Raw genomic sequence first — 18,725 nt, 5'->3', positions numbered from 1 at the left:
GTCGTTATTTGTGTAGTTTGGCGAAAATTCGCATCTTCAGTGCATTGGTGCTCCCTGTCATACTCTATGGTTGAGAGATGCGGACACTAAATAGTAGCTTGTAGCTGTGAATATACTCCATTGGCACTAAAGCCCTTCACAGGATCATGGGATATCAGTGGTACAACCCTGTGCCTAACTAGCGACTACTTCGTGAGACTGAATTGAGGCCTATTACCCACCAAATACGTCAGTGCCAGCTCCAGTTATATTGGCACTTGACCAGTTTTCATAAGGTTAATCCTACCCACGGGATAATCTCTGCGAGAGTTAACCAGGGATGAGGGAGACCAAGGGAAAGGGCACGGAATTCAGGCAGGGGCAGGTCTACACTCCTGTCGAGAGATTTTTAGAGGAGAAATAATCGCTGCCTGGAGGTTGCATTAAGCGACCATTGTGTGTAGAGTAGGAGGGTGAGTGAGGCTATACGTCCCTCAGCGTTTGCCCCCACATAATGATGTTGATGATGATGATGATGATGGGGGAGACCTCTTGTTGGGAAAAGATCATTTTGAAAAGTCTAATTGAGGAAAGTCGTTTGGGGATAGCAAGGATAGAATAAATGTCATCGTAGTGAAGGGATTAAAACGTAAATGTAGCTGAGATCTGGAGCCGAATTGCACTATAAACTATTGCAGTAAAATGTAGGCATACAATATCAGGGTTTGGTGTATTGCCGCAAAACTTGTTAAAATTGATGAGATTGATAAATGGAATGTAAATGCCACCCAGTATAAGTGATGATAAATGGAATGTAAATGCCACCCTGTATAAGTGATGCCCTTATTCAAATTTCAGTAGCATTCAGAAGTTTTCATGTCTCTCACCAGTGTAGGCGTAACCTGTTGTGTTAGATATGCGAAAGATTTTATTAGTATTGCTGTTATATTTCCAGAGACGAGGGCAGTGTAACTAAGTAAATTAATAAATATGCCGTCCATGAAGCTCGTGTTGCCGTAGTTTCTTATCGGGGAAATTTTGAAAGTTTTAAAGCGCATAAAGTGTTCATTAGGGTTAATTAGATGGGAGATTGATAGTGGGGTAATGTGTGATAAGAGAGGGTGGGGCTGGTTTGTGTGTGTGTGTGTGTGTGTGTGTGTGTGTGTGTGTAGCGGCACTCGCATGATTACTGCACCTCCTGCTGATTGGCGCACACAGTGGACACACCCACACTACCACTACCCTCACTGGTCACCACACACACACACACACACACACCGGTATGAGTTGAAGGGTAGTAAGGGTCTAGAGATTTAGTGGACAATTATTTGCGTTAACATATCATGGCAGACGTTCATTGTTACCCCAGAGAAAGCCTTGACGAGGGTTAGGTGTCACGGCTGACAACATTCATGGCGGGACAGGGAGAGGGATATGAGATGGTATGGAGTGGGAATGCGTATTAGTAAGTCTGGTTAGGAGGAAAGCATAATAATTTTCTTTTCTGTTAAGTCATCTATCCATCATATACTAATATAATGCTGCATTCGTGTATTGCTCAGTTGCTGTAGTGTTATGCTGTAGTGTTGCTTACGGTGTCGAGTGGATTCCTTGCGTGCTTGCTTGCTTGCTTGCTTGCTAACACTGCTTGTGAATATCGACTTTAGGTATGTAGAAAGTGTAGTGAAGTGTAACCTTCCCGAGTAATGACTAATAATTTTGCACGTAAGAGATTTTTTGCAGAGGTAGTTTGTGAAAAAATGCTTTACCTTGAAGCGAAGAATAATTTTTGCAAATGCATTTACTTGAATCTAAGAATTAATGACGTTCAGAGGAATTAGAATGGTTCGACTATGTTGCGGCATGTGTGACACCTTAGTATACTGTAGCATTGTTAATGGTAGAAAATGAGTGCTCATGTTATAGTTTGATTACTGTACATGTACGTGTGAAATAACCGTATTGTGAGGTGTTGAAAGTTATAATAATGGTCTGGTGGTGGTAACGGGGCCATGGTGGTTCACACGTCAAGGTAATAATATAATATTACACTGTATGTACTGAAATGCTGTCTGAGATCTAATTTTTGTACGCTAGTAATGGATGATGTAATATCTGGAATTAAAATTGCAGTATTCCCAAACCCCAGACAGCATTTCGTACTCTTTCCCTGCTGAACCAAGTCCACGAACATGTTATTGGTAGATAAAGATGAAGAAAATGCTAGATAGACATAACGGCACTTTGGCGCCCAAAGTGGGCTGAAGGGTAGGATAGGTAACATGAGTGGATGATGAGTTTAGTGACGTTTCGCAGGCACACCACAGCCACAGACACTCATGCTCACATCTTGCACCATCACAACCACCACCATTACCATTTAATCACTAGTTAACCGTAAGTTTAGGCTCAATCACTTCTACCAGAGTCACAGGCACCAGTGTTTTAGGTAGCCACAGTCATCCACTAGACACCACACTGTCGTATTACCTTTGTAGCACCATATCTCATAACCCCACAAACCAAATCACTCACCGACGCACCCAGTGACTATCATCTACAACGCCACTCCAGTCACTACCCACCACACTAACCACCTACCACAACATCCGGGCTTCCAACCAACCTACCACCCAACACTGAACATCTCTCCTGCTAACCACCTGTACCGCAACAGCATCCGTATTTACCGCCCACAATACCACCATCCTCTAGCCAATCTATAACTCAACAAACCACACCTCTACCACCCGGCATGAATCACCTCCCCAGCCAATCTCCCAGCCACTCAACCACCCACAGTAACCACTTCACACCACCCAGTCACCCACACTAACCGTCCCCTTTCCACGTCCTTATCATGTTCTAGTCTTACGCCGGATTAGGCAACTCGTGGCACCCAGGCCTCACCTACCACAACCACAACCACACCAGGAGACCCAACTTCCTCCCCGTAGCCAACCACACCACCTCTGTGCCAACCACACCGGTGAGTAGAGACAGCATCCAGTTTGTAGTGTGTGTGTGTGTGTGTGTGTGTGTGTGTGTGAGAGAGAGAGAGAGAGAGAGAGAGAGAGAGAGGCTGAACACGTAGTGCATGGTTAACCCAAAGAATGTTTGTGTCATGAAATTATTGTTTTTTTCTTAGCATTTCGTATGATTTTTGTTTAATGCAGTGTAATATCTATTGATAGTAGTAATAATAGTAGGAGTAGTTTATAGGAAACCTTTTTATTCTTCTCCCCCCCCCATAATCATGTTTCCATAAACACCTCTTTCCGATATAAGCTGTTCTTTTACTTCCAGCTTCTCCTGTCTTCTACATTTGTACTTCACAGTAATTATCTTTCTTCATCGTTTTTGTTCATTAGTTGTCTCTGTCCTTTTTGCCTTCCCTCTCTACTTCACTTATTTCCTGTTACTTTTTTTCACTTTCCGTGTTTATACATTTCCCTCCCTTCTCCCTCTCCCACTTTCTCTTTCCCTATCCCTTTTACCCCCTCAAACCCCTTCCTCTTTCCTCTTCACTTTCCTTCTTCGCTCCTTCCCCTTCCCCTCCATCTTCCCTCTTTCGTCGCCTCCCTTGTATCTCATCCATCCCCCCCTTCTTCCCTTTCCCTTCGCCTCTCGTATTTCCTCTCCCTCCCCCTCCCTCTCCCCCTTCCTCCCATCATATCAGTGCCCTTCATCCTCCCCAATCTCCTCCCGTCTTCCCACTCCCGACTAACTCTTCCCTCCCCCATCTCTTCTATGTCCTTTCACCCCACCGATTTCCTCCCTCCCCACCATTCTCCTCCCCTTCCCTCTCTTTCCATTATTCCTGTGAAAGCATCGATATCCAACCGTCCGCCATTATCCTTCTCGCCTCGCCCTTTCTTCCTTCATTCTTCTCTTCCCTTTCTCTCTCTTGCTTCTCTTCCCTTCTCCCCCTTCCTCTACCCTCTGTTCTTTCTTTAGCTTTCCTCCCTCCTTTTATTCTCTCCTCTGTCTTTCTTTCTCACCCTTCTTCCTCCTCCTCCTCCTCCTCGTCCTCGTCCTCGTCTTCGTCTTCGTCCTCGTCGTCCTCCTCCTCCTCCTCCTCCTCGTCCTCCTCGTCGTCGTCGTCGTCTTTCCTCCTCCTCCTCTCTCTCTCTCTCTCTCCCCACCCATTCTTCCCCCCCCCCCTTTGTTACACACCCCGTCTTTTTCACTAGCGTCTTTTATCTCTCCACTACAGGGTTCCCAGCCAGAGACGCCCTCCAAGTCCCCTGACCAGGACGACAGCGACTCCGTCAAGAGCCTGGGGTCTGTGTCGTCCACCCTGAGCTGCGACGCCGCCACGCTCCACCACCAGGGGACCAAGAACGGACGCAGTCTCAAGTACGTCCTCCACTGCCGCCACGCACACGACGAGCATGACCCGGACAAATACCTCACACCGACACAGAGGGCCGCGCGGAGAATCAGGGAACTCAAGGTAAGGGGCGCGAGAGTGTGTTGTATGGTGGAGGGAAGGGTCGACGGAGGGTTGATTGGGGCAGGTAGCTTAATATTTTTCAGAAAAGGTCTTTCAGTCACATTCAGGCTTCGTGTAAAAACAGGGTCCTTGTTGCCATAGTCAGAGGCGGAACTAGTCAAGTCTAGTGACACGAGATTTTTTACCTAGACCCAAGGACTTCGGTAAGTTGAGTATTTTTAGGGGGCATTGTGTGCAGTGAGTTAGTTTTGGGGTGTACGAGGAGATACTAATGGAAAATTTGTTTGGGAAGAAGGCAAAGACTTGAAATATATTTGAGTATTAGCCTGCAAGGAACGGCGAAGGAGATACTTAAATGGTGATACTGAGGGCAGTGGGGTGAGGGAAACCTGATTGGCTAATAATAAGGCAGGGTAGGAGTTAATTGGGTGGTAGCAGTGCGGGAAGGACGAGGTAACACGGAGTTAATTGGTCAGTGGTCTTCAGGGAGGGAGGATCCGGGAAGAGGTCAAAGTGAGGAATAGAGAAGTGGTTGTGGCAGCGAAGGGACGATAACGAGGGATGAAAACCAGAATTGGCCAGATCCGTATTAGACCAGAATTCTTGAAGTTCGTGAAAGATTTTTGTTTATTCTTATTATTGAGAGAAAAATATCCGCCAGAAGTGTTCATCCAAGACCTAAAACAGAGAATTGTCATAATCTGTATAACAAATATTGTGTTTCAACTAACGCCAGACGATTTTACACCGCTGAGTGAGTCATAAGACCTGAGAGTTACTTGGTCATGATCATCAACACTTTGAGCAGAGAAACTACAAAAGAATAACAAGTTAAGTAGTGTACTTGGTTGACTTAACTCATTTTGCCCAGTATGGACACGTTTAGTTGTGTCAGCGTTGAGGTAGGAGGATGTAACAGAGAGGAGGGAACTGGTGATATATGTCGAAGGGAAAAAGAGCTTAGGGAAGACGAGAAGTTAATTCGTCCAGCCAGGAGGCGTACTACTTATTTTGTTCAATTCTGCCTAGGAGAGCTCCACGGTAGAGAAAGGGTAATAAGGGCAGTAACTAATATCAACAAGCGGAAAGTGTTGCCTATGATGCACAAAATTATCGGGAGTAACAACGCTAAATTTACGTCGCTGAAGGGATTAAGGAAGGAGGGAGGGATAACGTGAAAGAGAGGGATGGTTTAGAAGAAGCGGTACGGTGAGAGAGAAGGACTGTGTGACAGAGAGGGAGGGAGAGTGTGAAAGTGAGGGATGAAGTTAGAGGGAGAGACAGTGTTAGAGGGAGAAACGAAATTAAAAGGAATGATGAAGTGAGAGAGAGAGAGAGAGAGAGAGAGAGAGAGAGAGAGGTAATAAATGTGAAAGGAAGGGATGATGTGAGAGGGAGAAATGAACTGGGAGGAGGGGATAGTTTCAGAGGAAGGGATAGTGTGAGAGGGAGGGATGAAGTGAGAGGGAAGGATAGTGTGAGTTGGAGAGATGAGATGAGATAAGAAGGGATGAAGAGAGACTGAGGAAGGAAATGAGAGGGAGGGATGAAGTGGGAGAAAGGGAAAGGTGAGTGAAAGGAATGATGTGAGAGGGAGGGATGAAGTGAGAGGGAAGGATAGCGTGAGAGGGAGGGATGACGTGAGATGGAGGGTTGACGTGAGAGGGAGGGATGAAGTGAGAGGGAGGGATGAATGTGGAGAGGGATGAAGTGCGAGGGAGGGGTAGTGAGAGAGAGAGAGAGAGAGAGAGAGAGAGAGAGAGAGAGAGAGCGGTGGAAAGAAGGAAGAAAAAAGAAAAAAGAAAGAGAAGGAACGGGGGAAGTAAGAGAGGGGAAAGTAAAAAGGAAGAGAGGCGAGAATAGGAGGGAGGAAGCAAAAGACGAAGAGAAATAGAGAACAGAGTTAGAGGAATCAAGGGAAAGGGACTGAAGAGGGAGAAGGGAAGAGGAGGAAGAAAGAGAAAGGAAATGAAAAGGGAAAATGGAAAGATAGGGGTCAGTCAAGCGTTAACCAAGTATGCCCCGTCCCCCTTGCAGCCCCCTTCCCCGCCCTCCATCTTGGTACTGCCCCCCACCCCACTGCAAAACTTGTTACTCTCACTCAAAGGCGGGCTAAGTTTGCTGCATATCCACTCTGGGGCCGCCTAAGCCACGCCGCAAAGTTTCAAGTGGGAGACGGTATTTTTACACACACACACACACACACACACACACACACACACACACACACACACACACACATTGCTATTGGATGGATTTTGAAAACAGTATTAGGAAGAAATTGTTTTTAAAATTTGTATTTACATTGAGTGATTTTATTTTAGTATTAATAAATATGTATAATTACGTCAGTATACTGTGGTTTAATTTCTTAGTCATCTATGAATGATAAGCGTGTGTGTGTGTGTGTGTGTGTGTGTGTGTGTTATTTAACTAATTCATTTGATGAGTGCACAATAGTGTGTAAAAAGGTATTGAATACTGAGGGCGGGTGTGTGGGAATGTGTACAGTACAGTGGAGGAGAGTGTGGTGGGTATACAGCTTAGCAGTTTGTATAAAGCAGGTAGAACACATGGTGGATGTGTATGAGTGTTTATAAAGTTGGCAGTATGTACTGTGGGTCTACCGGAGTGTGTATACAGGCAGAAGTACTTATGGTGGGTTTGTAGGAATGTGTTTATAGGTGGCAGCGAGTGCGAAAGTGTGTGTTTATATTGAGTAGATACAAGCAGGTATGGTGGATTTATAGGAGTGTGTATAAAGTTGGTAATACTCATGGTGCGTGTGTAGTTTGTAGAGAGTTGTGAGTACAAGTAATGACTGTGTACAGGGTGGCGGTGGAGAGGGTACGTGATAATTATAGTACCGTACATGTAATGTGAAAGAGAGAGAGAGAGAGAGAGAGAGAGAGAGAGAGAGAGAGAGAGAGAGAGAGAGAAATTCAAAGAGGAAGGAGGGAGGCAGAAGGGGAAGATGGGGATGGTGTGGTAGGAGGGGGCCTGTGAGACAAGGAGAGATGGAAGAAAGGGAGGATGTAAAAGGCAAGTAAGAAAGAAGAGGCGAGGAGGAGGGTAGGGAGAAAATCGTGAAGAAAATAATAAGGTATCTTGTGAGTACTTACGCTGGGGGACTGTTTATAAGGAAACACACGTACGCAAGCAAGCAAGCACGCACGCACGCAAGCAAGCACGCGCGCGCACACACGCACACACGCACACACACACACACACACACACACACACACACACACACACACACACACACACACACACACACACACACACACACACACACACACACACACACACACACACAAAGTTCACATTGTTGTTGTTGCGCTAACTTATCTCCCATAGAAGTCCATTTCTGAAGTCACGTGAGAAAAGTTTCAAGCAACACGAAAAATAATAAGAGGATTAAGTCTGACCCCTGATGCATGCCAGCGCTCACAGAAAACTCATCATATCCATTCACTCTCACCTGTGTATGAGCACCCACATACACAGCCAAAACCACTCTAACCAGTCACTCCTTGATCCCAAAAGCATTCTCATTGCCCACCTCACCACCTCCCTATGCTCCGTCAATGGCCTTCCTCAGATCAAAAAAAAGCACAGATACCTTTTCTTTCCCATATACTGTACTGTTCATGAAGCTGTCAAATAATGAATATGGCAACAGTAGTCCCTCTGTGTGGCATAAACCCAGACTGCATCTCAACCATTTTCACTCTCCCTTATCATATTGCTGGACTCTCCATTACCTTCACTGTGTGGTCCAAAGTTTTATGCATCTATAATTTCCAGTTTCCAGGGCATCACCCTGCCCCTTAAAAATGTTTACAATCTCGCTCTTCAGTCAGTCATCTGGGATAACACACTCATATATAATTGAATTTATCAGATCAGCATTAAACCCACTCCTATATCTCCCGAGGCCTTCAACGTTTCAACAGTCGGCCAAGATACACTTGCCTCCTTCCCCAACTGCGTCCTTCCTATTGCCATGCTCACAGTAGCAGCATCAGTCAAAGACCAAGGGCCAAACACTGGGCCAGCTGATTCCAAATCTTACCTGTTCCAGTCAAACTCCTCATTCAGCAGTCATTTAGAAAGCTCACTTGAGACATCTTTAATATCTTCACTGTCCACCACTACCTTTCCTTCATCATTCTTTACACACTGTCCATCTACCATAACCCTGCTTTCATTTTTCATCTCATATGTCACCTTAAATACTGTGCCATATTCTTCCTTCCAGCATTACGTAGGTTATCCTGTGAAAATCTCCAAGACTCAGATTTTGCTCTGTATACCTCTGTTCTATCCCTGCACTTGTAGTATTCCTCTCTGTTACCATCCCTTCTCCATTCCTGGAAAACTCTTAAGAGCGGTTTCTGCACCCTCATCCCACCATCATGTTATCTTATGTCTTGGAAGGCTCCTTGTCCATCCCCACATTAAATCAGTAGCTCTCATGAGATTGTTCGTGAGAGTTCTGTATTGCTCGTTAAAACTTCTGTCAACAGTTCCCTGTTCAGCCACCACTCTACTCATCTTGCTGTTGCAGGCATCCCATACTGCATGGTTTTTCTACTCCCATGTTTTCCTCCTAGATGCATAGGTCATCTTCTTCATTATGTGCTCCTTCAGAACCACATCACATCAATAATTTGTGTTATTGTGCACACTCTTCACTGTCTATAACTTTTAACATCTTTCCCCAGCCTTCTATCAGCTCTTCTAACCAGGAAATAATTCAGACTGCCTGCTGTTACCTCCAGACTCGTGTAATCAACCTACTTTCTTTTCCTAATAACTTATGTATTCATGCATTGTACTGTATACTATATACTTCATACTTTATACCTATTTTTTGGGTAAATGCCCCATTATTATGCCTCTTAATATTCTTAATGCATGTTCTTAATATTATACAAGCCAAAATATACAAGTATTATGTATACCTTCTATATATATACTGTTCAGACATACTCACTACCATGCTTGCAACAAAGCAACATGTCATTTAGCAGCAGAGCAGTACAACACAGTTTTCCAACAGAGCCAACTAGCCGAGGCACGACGCGAGGTGCATGCCAGGGATGCAGAAATCTCTCGTCTGACACGGGAACTGGTAGAGCTGAGGCTGCTGAAAGCTCGCACTCACCACTGGGATGATGACTCTCAAGTAAGACATGGCGGGAGAATGAGATGAAGGTTTTTGTACAAAAAAAAAATGGAAAGGTGATGAGTAACTCGATTACCATGTAATAGTTTTAATTTAGACCACATGTAGAGTTCAAGTGACACTGGAAAAGTAGCGCATATAACGTAACTCCGAACAGGCTTGTTTATATTTTGTTTTTTATAGTAATGGCAGGTGGAAAGACATTATTATTGATTCATCTCAAAATTATCATGGTCCTTATCCAAATAAGGTGACTCCTGACAATTTCGTTGTTGTAATTCGAGCATTATTAATAGCTGATATAATACTGTACACGAGATAAAAGGAAGATGAATGCTGATGTGAAAGGCATGCAGAATAATCTGAAGGATATGTGTGGATAACAGGTGCTGTCATGTCAGCCAGTACAGTATGTACAGTACTCGCTCGTAGATGAGTGTGAATGTTATGTCTGTTTCTTAACTAGAGCATTGCCTCCCTTTGGAAGATAAGAAGAGTCCAAGGCATAGTTCTGGTGTTAAGATCCCAGTGTTGTGTTAGATAGTGGAAAATTTCCCATATAATTGATCTCCAGCACTGTGTTGTGGAGGATTAGGTCATCTTCGAACAGTGTGCAGTCCATTAGACAATTCTGCGATGAATGAAAACAGGTGAATTGCCATCTGGGAGGTCTAACTGCCCCCTCATCAACCCGTACATAATTCATCCTTAGTGGGTACCTGTTAAAATGGCTTAGGTTGTGAGGAAAACGGGACTTTTCCAGCAAAGATGCTCAGGAAAGGTGCCACATGGTTCTGAAGAGCCCATACCTTCACCCTCTTTGCTGGACTGGCTGAAGATTGATTAGGATGAATTGCAAGATGAGCAGCTACTATCCAAACTTGTATAGTCAGAGCAGGAACTTCCAAGTATAGCCCCCCGTTACAGTGGCGGGAGATAGGTAAAGAAGTTGAAACTTGGTTTTCTCAAGTCCGAAGAAAGCATGGGTGAGGTAGCCTGATGGGGGAACCGGTAGAATCCCAGAAGAATTATGAGAATGAAGTGGACTGATAATTCCCAGTAATATTTTTTGTCTTTTTTAGGTAATTAATGTTGCTGGGCACTGAGTGCTGTCCATAGATAATTATCATGCAGAGGAAAGTACAGTACAGTGCTTCGGTACTGTATACTACTTTGTAAAATTGTACTGTATGCTACTTTGTAAAATTGTTTCACAAGTGTTGCAAGCAGTCCTTAAATCTAGCCAAGAGGTATATGTATACAGTATTGTGTTTCCAGATATATTGCATATATATATCTGTGTATGTATGTATGTACAGTGTGTATGTATGTATGTATGTATGTATCTAATATCTATCTTATCTGTCTATATATATCTACAAAGGCTGTTCAAAAAGTATCCGATCTTTGGCTGGGAAAAACAGAATTATTCACCTGGCAGTCTGAAACCCCAATCCTCTTCAAAGTAGTCACCTTGGGACTGCACACCCTTCTCCCAGCTGTCCCGCCATTGTTGGAAGCATTTCAGGAACACATTTTTGGGAATGGAGTACAGCTGGGTCGTCGCATTCCGAATAATATCTTCTCGTGACTCAAATTGGGTCCCTTTCAGCAGCATTTTCAGCTTGGGGAACAACCAAAAATCACAATGAGCCATATCGGGAGAGTAGGGAGCCTGACGAACCACAGGAATCTTGTGTTTGCCAAAGAAAATTTGAATCAGATGCATGGAATGAGCTGGTGCATTGTCATGATGCAGCTGCCAAGTTCCCGCTACCCTCGGGTCAGGTCTCTTGTGCCACTAATTCCTCGCATCTGATTCAGACTTTCTTGGCCAAACACAGCACTCCTGTGGTTCGTCAGGCTCCCTACTCTCCCGACATGGCTCATTGTGATTTTTGGCTGTTCCCCAAGCGGAAAATGCTGCTATAAGGGACCCAATTTGAGTCACAAGAAGACATTTTTCGGAATGCGATGACCCACCTGTACTCCATTCCCAAAAATGCGTTCCAGAAATGCTTCCAACAATGGTGGGACCGCTGGGAAAAGTGTGTGCAGACCCTTTGAGACTACTTTGAAGGGGATGAGGGTTTCAGACCACAAGGTGAATAATTCTATTTTTCCCGGCCAAAGGTTGGATACTTTTTGAACCGCCCTCGTATCAATCTGTGTATCTATCTATATATCTCACATATATATATATATATATATATATATATATATATATATATATATACACAATATATATATATATATATATATATATATATATATAGACACAGTATATATATATATATATCTCTCTCTCTCTCTCCATCCATCCATCCATCCATCCATCATCCAATCCTACGTTGCCCCATGAGGAGCGTAGGAGCCTGGGGCTAGGCAAGTTGGTCCTGACATTTAAGATGAGAGTGACCAGCCTCACTCATCCCTGAGTGGCATTACGTGAGCAATGAACCCCAACCATCCCTTGGATATAAACCTTCACCAGCTCAATCCGATTGGAGTGCCGTAATTACCCACTAAGGGGCCAAAATTTGGTTATATTGTTACCACTCAGGATAGTAAAGGGTTTCTTGGTGTACAGGAAACCATTTGGCTTGTCACTCGTGTAGAGCCACCCACAGGCAGAAGAGGAAAGAACGAAGGAAAGAAAGACAGAAGAGGGAGTGTAAAGTCACCTGTAGGCAGAAGGACGAGGAAAGAATGAAGGTAAGAAAGACAGAAGAGGATGGAAGGAAAGAAGGATGGAGGAGAGGAAAGGGCAGACACCCAAGAGCAGCACTACATTGAGTGAGTGGATGGCGAGCGCCCTCACTTACCACTATACTATATATATATATATATATATTTGTAACTCGTATTTCAAACACAGTGATGCACATAAATATATATGGTATAGAGGGAACGGGGATCGTGTTGAAAGAAGCCTGATTGATTACTTGCTCTTAGAGAGGTCGATGATGGGAATGGTTGCTGATACGAGGGCTGTGAGAGGACGATGTGGAGGTCTGTCAGATCATATGATTGTAGTATGCAAGATCAAGCTTAGAGGAGTGAGGTGGATCAGGAGAGAGAGGAGCAGTCAGGGAGAAAGACTGAAAGTTGAGAAGCTGAAGATCAAAGAAATGGCAGATGAATACAGGACCAAAGTAGAGGATGAGGTAGAATTACTGAATTGGAATGAAATGGATCTGGACAGACTGTGGAATGCATATAGGGATTGCTTAGTTAGGAATGCTAAAGTGGTGTGTGGTGTGGCAAGAGTAACAACAGAAAGGTACGGCATGGTGGGATGAGGAGGTAAAGAGAGCGGTGGAGGAAAAGAGGAAGAAGTGGCTAAAGTGGTTACAGGATAGGGGTTCTGTTGAAATAAGAACTGAATATGTTGAGAGCAAGAAGCACATAAAGAGACTAGTGAAGAGGAAAAAGGAGGAGGTAAATGAGGATCTAGGAAGAAAAATGAATGCAAACTACCCTGAAAATAGAAAGTTATTCTGGAAAGAGGTGCAGAAATGTAGAAGTGAAAGCGGAAAGAAATGGGATGGCGTGAAGGATGCAGGTGGTAGATTATTAACCCATGGAGATGAAGTAAGGATCAGATGGAAAAAATATTTTGAAAGCCTGATGAATGGGGATAGAGAGAGCAGAGCAGCTGTAAACATGATTAGTTTTGGGGGTTTGCAGAGAAGGAATGCAGTGCCAGGAGACATGACACTCGCACAGGTGAAGAGTGCTGTGAAGCGGCTGAAAAATGGGAAAGCCGCTGGGGTTGATGAGGTGTATGCAGAGATGCTTAAATGTAGTGGAGAGAATGAAATGAAGTGCTTGTTGGAGATATGTAAGAAGGCATGGATGAGTGAAACTGCCTGCAGAGTGGAAAAAGGCTGTGATTGTACCCCTGTACAAAAATAAAGGTGAATGAAGTGAGTGCAAGAATTATTGTGGCATAAGCTTACTGAGTGTGGTAGGGAAGGTATATGGAAGAATTATTATAGAGATAGTAAGAGAGAGATCAGAAGTCCTAGTGATTGATGAACAGAGTGGCTTTAGGAGTGGCAGAGGATGTTTGGACCAAATATTTGCAGTGAGACAGATAGTAGAGAAGGCTTGTGAGAAGGACCATAAGGTGTTTATGGCATTCATGGATCTGGAAAAAGCATATGACAAAGTGGATAGAGAAGGATTGTGGAAAGTTTTGCGCATATTCGGTGTAGAGGGTAAGCTGCTAGGTTCCGTCAAGTTTTTATGATGGTAGTGAAGCATGTGTCAGGGTTAATGGGCATCTAAGTGAATGGTTCACAATCAGTGTGGGCATGCGACAAGGTTGTGTGATGTCCCCATGGTTGTTCAATGTATATATGGATGGGTTGATGAGAGAAGTGAAAACATGAGTAATGGAGAGAGGGATGGCATTGGTAATGAATGGTGATGGATGGAATATCTCAAATTTGTTGTATGCTGATGATGCAATACTGCTTGCAAGTACCGGACAAGAACTTGGTAGGCTAGTGCAGAGTTTTGCTGATGTCTGTAAGTGTCGTTCCTTGAGAGTAATTGTAGAAAAGAGTAAAGTGATGGTTATTGAGAGAGAAGGTGACTCCCAGTGCAATGTAAGAGTGAATGGAGAGAGACTGGAATTGGTGAGAGAGTTCAAATACCTGGGTACAGTGATAGAAAAGAGAGGAAAATGTGCAAAAGAAGTTGAAAGTAGAGTGACACAAGGAAGAAAAGTAGCTGGTGTAATGAAGGCCTTGATGAGAAACAGAGGCTTGAGTGTTGCAGCTGCACGAGGCTTACATGAAGGAGTGTTAGTGCCATCTTTAACATATGTATGTGAGACTATGGTGTGGCATGAAAATGAAAAGTCAAGAGTAAGAGCAGTGGAGATGGGACTGCTGTGGAATGAATATGGAGCACAGAGGGTGGATAGGATACGAAATAATGTGATTCGTGAAAGATACGGAATGAGGAAGTCAGTGGACACCAGAATTGAAGAGAATGTACTGAGATGGTATGGTCATGTGGAGAGAATGGATAACAATAGAGTGGTGAAGAAGGTATATCTGAGCGAATTCGAAGGAGGGAGGAGGCGAGGTAGGCCAAGGAGAAGGTGGAGAGATATGGTGGATGAATGTGTGAGGAAGAGAGGTTTGGAAGTCGGTGAGGCTAGGGCACTGACAGGAGATCGAGCTGGATGGATGAATTTTGTGAGAAGTGCATGATCAGGGATTTTTGGCACCCCTTTTTAACTTGGCAGCGTCTGGATTGACTCTGTCGGATACGAATATGTGAAGCTACAGAACGTGGTGAATGGTTTTAGCGTATCTGATAGAGCCAGGATTCCGGGGGCTTGAATGATGAGTGAATGGAAGCGTGGCCCATTGGATTGGGCAATTTTGGGCTGTCTGGACATTGCTACTCCTCACCCTGCCCTTGGGTGGGAAAGGAGGTCTGGATGATGATATATATATATATATATATATATATATATATATATATATATATATATATTATGTGCTCGACTCTGGGCATAGGCTTCACAGCTTGCTCCCAAGGCCCAGTAGTCCTCCTACATATCATACACCTCTACATGTCACCACTTTGGCGCTAACACCCACCGTCCATATTGAATACATGCTAGGGCTGTCTCACACAGGACTGGTGTATTGGTATTAACGTGGGTATTTTTACGACATGTTGGCGGGTGTTCTGGTAGATCGGTAAAGTCTGCTTTAATGAAATTCAAATCCTTAAACTGTTCACTGCCCCATTGGGGATTTGAACCTTGGTCCCGCAGGACCTCAGGCCACCACTTTACCGATTGAGCCACCACCTCCCCCATATATACAGTATACAGTATATAATATATAAAGGTAGATAGATAGACAGATACACACACATGGTAGTGAGACTTGGGCAGTAAAGGAAGAAGGTATTCGTAGGGCCAAACGTGCAGTAATGATAATGATTAGATGGATGTGTGGTGCATCCTTGAATGCTAGGCCCAGGGGGGGCTAGGTTTACGTTTGAAGAGTTGAGAGGAAGGACAGGACTAGAGTGTATTGATGTTGTGATGAGGAGAGGAAGATTGAGATGGTTTGGGCATGTTGGAGAGGGTGTAGGATAACAGTTGGGTGCAGAAAGCGAGAAGTGTGAATGTTGGGGGTCGGGTTGCAAGAGGCAGACCCCCAAAAAACTGGGATGAGGTCATAGACTGTGACCTCAGGGATAAGGGACTGAATTGGGAGGCCACAAGAGATCAGGCTGTGTGGAAAACCACCATAAGGTGACATGCCAAGGCATGCAAGCATGTTGGAGACTTTATAAACGATATGATACAGTACAACAATATAGATACTGTACATAGATATTGATATATGTAGATATAATAATGTATATAAATATAATTAGTGTAAATAGATAGATATTGATATATGTATATATAATAATGTATATAAGTAAAATAATTATAGATAGTTTGTTACAACACACACACACACACACACACACACACACACACACTCTGTACTGTAATACAGGGTAGTCTGCTGTCACGCCCGTAGACATTGAAGGGGTAAAACAGAATTATGTGTTCACTAATAAATATTATTGTACAGTATAATATTGTACCTGCATTTCAGCAGATGGTGAATCATTTCACTAGCCATGTTTTACTAACAGGCCATCACAGAAGCAGCCATAACTGTATCCCACCACTTGAGTGACCACAGTGAGAATGTAACACAGCCACGGCCAAGTCCAGAGCGGCTAACAGTGTCTGAGGTCCATCCTTCCCATGTCACACCAACCCAAAAGGTCTCCTCTGCCACACCATCTGAAGGCAGTGAGCCAGAGCTGAGTCGACTTATGGACAACCTCAGTAATGGTAAAACAGACCAAGATAGGTTCTTTTATTGAGGACTGCTACATATAAGAATTAACTGCAGTACAGTATAGTACTGGTAAATGCATTATTTTCTAAGCTGATTTGAATCTCAAGGTGTCATGCAGTTGTTTCAACTTAAAGATATGATAAAATGAAAGTTTTCAGTGTGCTGAATCCATTAGTATAGCTGTTCTCTGAAGAGTTTGGTTGAGGCTTGGTTAGGAATTTGTATGAGGGATAAATTTTAGAGAGGTCTTTCACCAATCAGTTTTCTTCGTAAGAACCCTTAGTGCAATTTCAGTCTATGTACAGTTTTTCCAGTTCCTCCAGAATGCATGAGAGAGCTTGAAAGATGGTTTTGTCCTCTGCCCTAAAATTAAGAGATAAGCATCTTGCTATACATTTACATCATCACTTTATGGGTCTCTTAGCTTAATACTGATTGTCTTGCACTGGTCATTATTAGGTACAAAGTACATCCTTGTGCCAGAAAGGTTAACTATGTCAGTTTATTGGCATTTTTAAAATCATGCTGCCTCCAGGTGATTTAGTAAATTTAGTAGCAGCTAATGGTGAAGAGGTTAAGGAAGGCCATATCTAACACATCCAGTTAAAAAAGAAAAAAAATGCTACACTGAATAAAACTGTCTGTAGATGCCAAGTATGAATTAAAAAGCACCATCTTAGTACTATACAATGTTTAATGGAAATTGAGAAAAGCACATCACCTTTGTGCAGAGTTTATAGGAAATTGTTCCTAACCTCTTCATCATGAGATGGGTCTGTAATTCTTAATAAAATTCTTACATTGACAAGAATAAAATATGTAGTATATCCTCATGCTGCAGAGGCATGCATTTCTGCTGTAACCATATATAAAAAATTTCTCCTTTTCATCTCTTCCTTGTAGGCACTTGTGAAACTGGGACAGTGCGGGTACCTTTAGTGTCCCCGGCCGCTAGGTCAGCATCAGAGACCACAGGAGACTCTGTAGAGTTGACCCGATCCCTGGCTGATTCTGGCCATTATGATGACCTCACATCTCCTGCACTGTCAGCCAGGGTCAGTTGAAAAAACCTTGTGCTTTACATTTTTGAAGGATTTTTGTTATGAACAGAGATGAAATTTAATTTTTGTACTGATAAGTTCCAGCTTGTGTACTGTATGCTGCTACACTTACAGGACAGTTCATATACTGATTTGTTAATTATCGCATGAACCTAAAGTTACTACTTGTATGTGCCTTACATTTTATGCTGTTTGTCTTTATATCGTATCATGGCAGTTAAAGTTATGTATGCTGAAAGGCCACTTTTCACATACCTGTAAATTACCAGGATCCATTCGAGGTGAACCATGGGTCATCACTTCGAGGGCAGCCCATTGAGGAGGACCGTGAGGCTTGGCAGGAAGAGAAGGAAGGAGAAACCTCTAAGGTGGAGGAACGACTGAGAGAGGAAGTGCGACTGCTGCAAGAAGAACTGCAGAGGAGGGAGGAGGTGCTAAGGAGGAACCACCTTGAAGAATACAATGAGCTGAAAGAAAAACACAATGATCGTGTGGAGTCTCTGCTGGCCAAGCTTAGTGATGCAAACCTTAAGTATGATCCTCATCCTAGAAAACTGGCCATTAATGTTGGAATTTAGCATAACTGAATTATTGTAGCTGGTTTGCATGTTCTTTAGTGTAAATGCAAAAATAATTCTTGTTTGTATAATCTGTATGTGGCATAACCTAATGAAATGTTTTTATAATATTATCCCTTTACCCACAACAAATAATTCAGTAAATATGTTTGGCAGGTACTTTGAGCTACGGCCCCAGTATACAAGGAGCCAGGAACGAGTACGGGAATTAGAGGCCGAAGTGACAAGACTAAGACAGGAGCTTGGCGAAGCGGAGCTCAGGCACCAAAAGATGTACCTGCAGATGTTCCTCAAGGGTCAGCAAGCAGCAAGACTGCAGGCTGATGATGATCACAAGGTGAGGGCAAGAGAAGGAGCAGGTCAAGTATAAGGGTTTGACAGTGATAGTGGCTGTGGAGTGATGCACTTTAGACATGTCACATAGTCCCTTTTATCATATCAGGGAATGAATTATCTCATAATGAAGTTAGTTTTTATGACTACTGTTGAATAGTGTGTAAAGTGTTGTACTGTTCATGACCATGACATTGCTTGCAGAGACAGCATGTTAAGTTGAAATGA

General features: G+C 43.4%; 1 protein-coding gene across 5 annotated transcripts in view; it reads left to right on the top strand.

Moving 5' to 3' along the window:
• qtc (GRIP domain-containing protein quick-to-court) overlaps window positions 1-18,725 on the top strand; it is a 180,016-nt gene that overhangs the window by 95,426 nt on the left and 65,865 nt on the right. For 4 of the 5 annotated variants that reach the window (XM_080283391.1, XM_080283390.1, XM_080283389.1 and 1 more), the window contains 7 exons: window positions 2,849-2,968; window positions 4,196-4,435; window positions 9,501-9,626; window positions 16,314-16,518; window positions 17,429-17,580; window positions 17,856-18,118; window positions 18,321-18,501. In XM_080283391.1, the coding sequence (XP_080139517.1) occupies window positions 2,849-2,968; window positions 4,196-4,435; window positions 9,501-9,626; window positions 16,314-16,518; window positions 17,429-17,580; window positions 17,856-18,118; window positions 18,321-18,501 (1,287 nt within the window). The remainder of the gene's footprint in view (window positions 1-2,848; window positions 2,969-4,195; window positions 4,436-9,500; window positions 9,627-16,313; window positions 16,519-17,428; window positions 17,581-17,855; window positions 18,119-18,320; window positions 18,502-18,725) is intronic. The other variant, XM_080283392.1, reaches the window with a different exon arrangement.

The sequence above is a fragment of the Coenobita brevimanus genome, chromosome 97 (assembly GCF_032717465.1).
Source record: "Coenobita brevimanus isolate Jiangsu-jjx chromosome 97, ASM3271746v2, whole genome shotgun sequence".
Lineage (NCBI taxonomy): Eukaryota > Metazoa > Arthropoda > Malacostraca > Decapoda > Coenobitidae > Coenobita > Coenobita brevimanus.
Note: the sequence above shows the minus strand (reverse complement) of the source record. Positions and strands in the feature narration are given on the sequence as shown.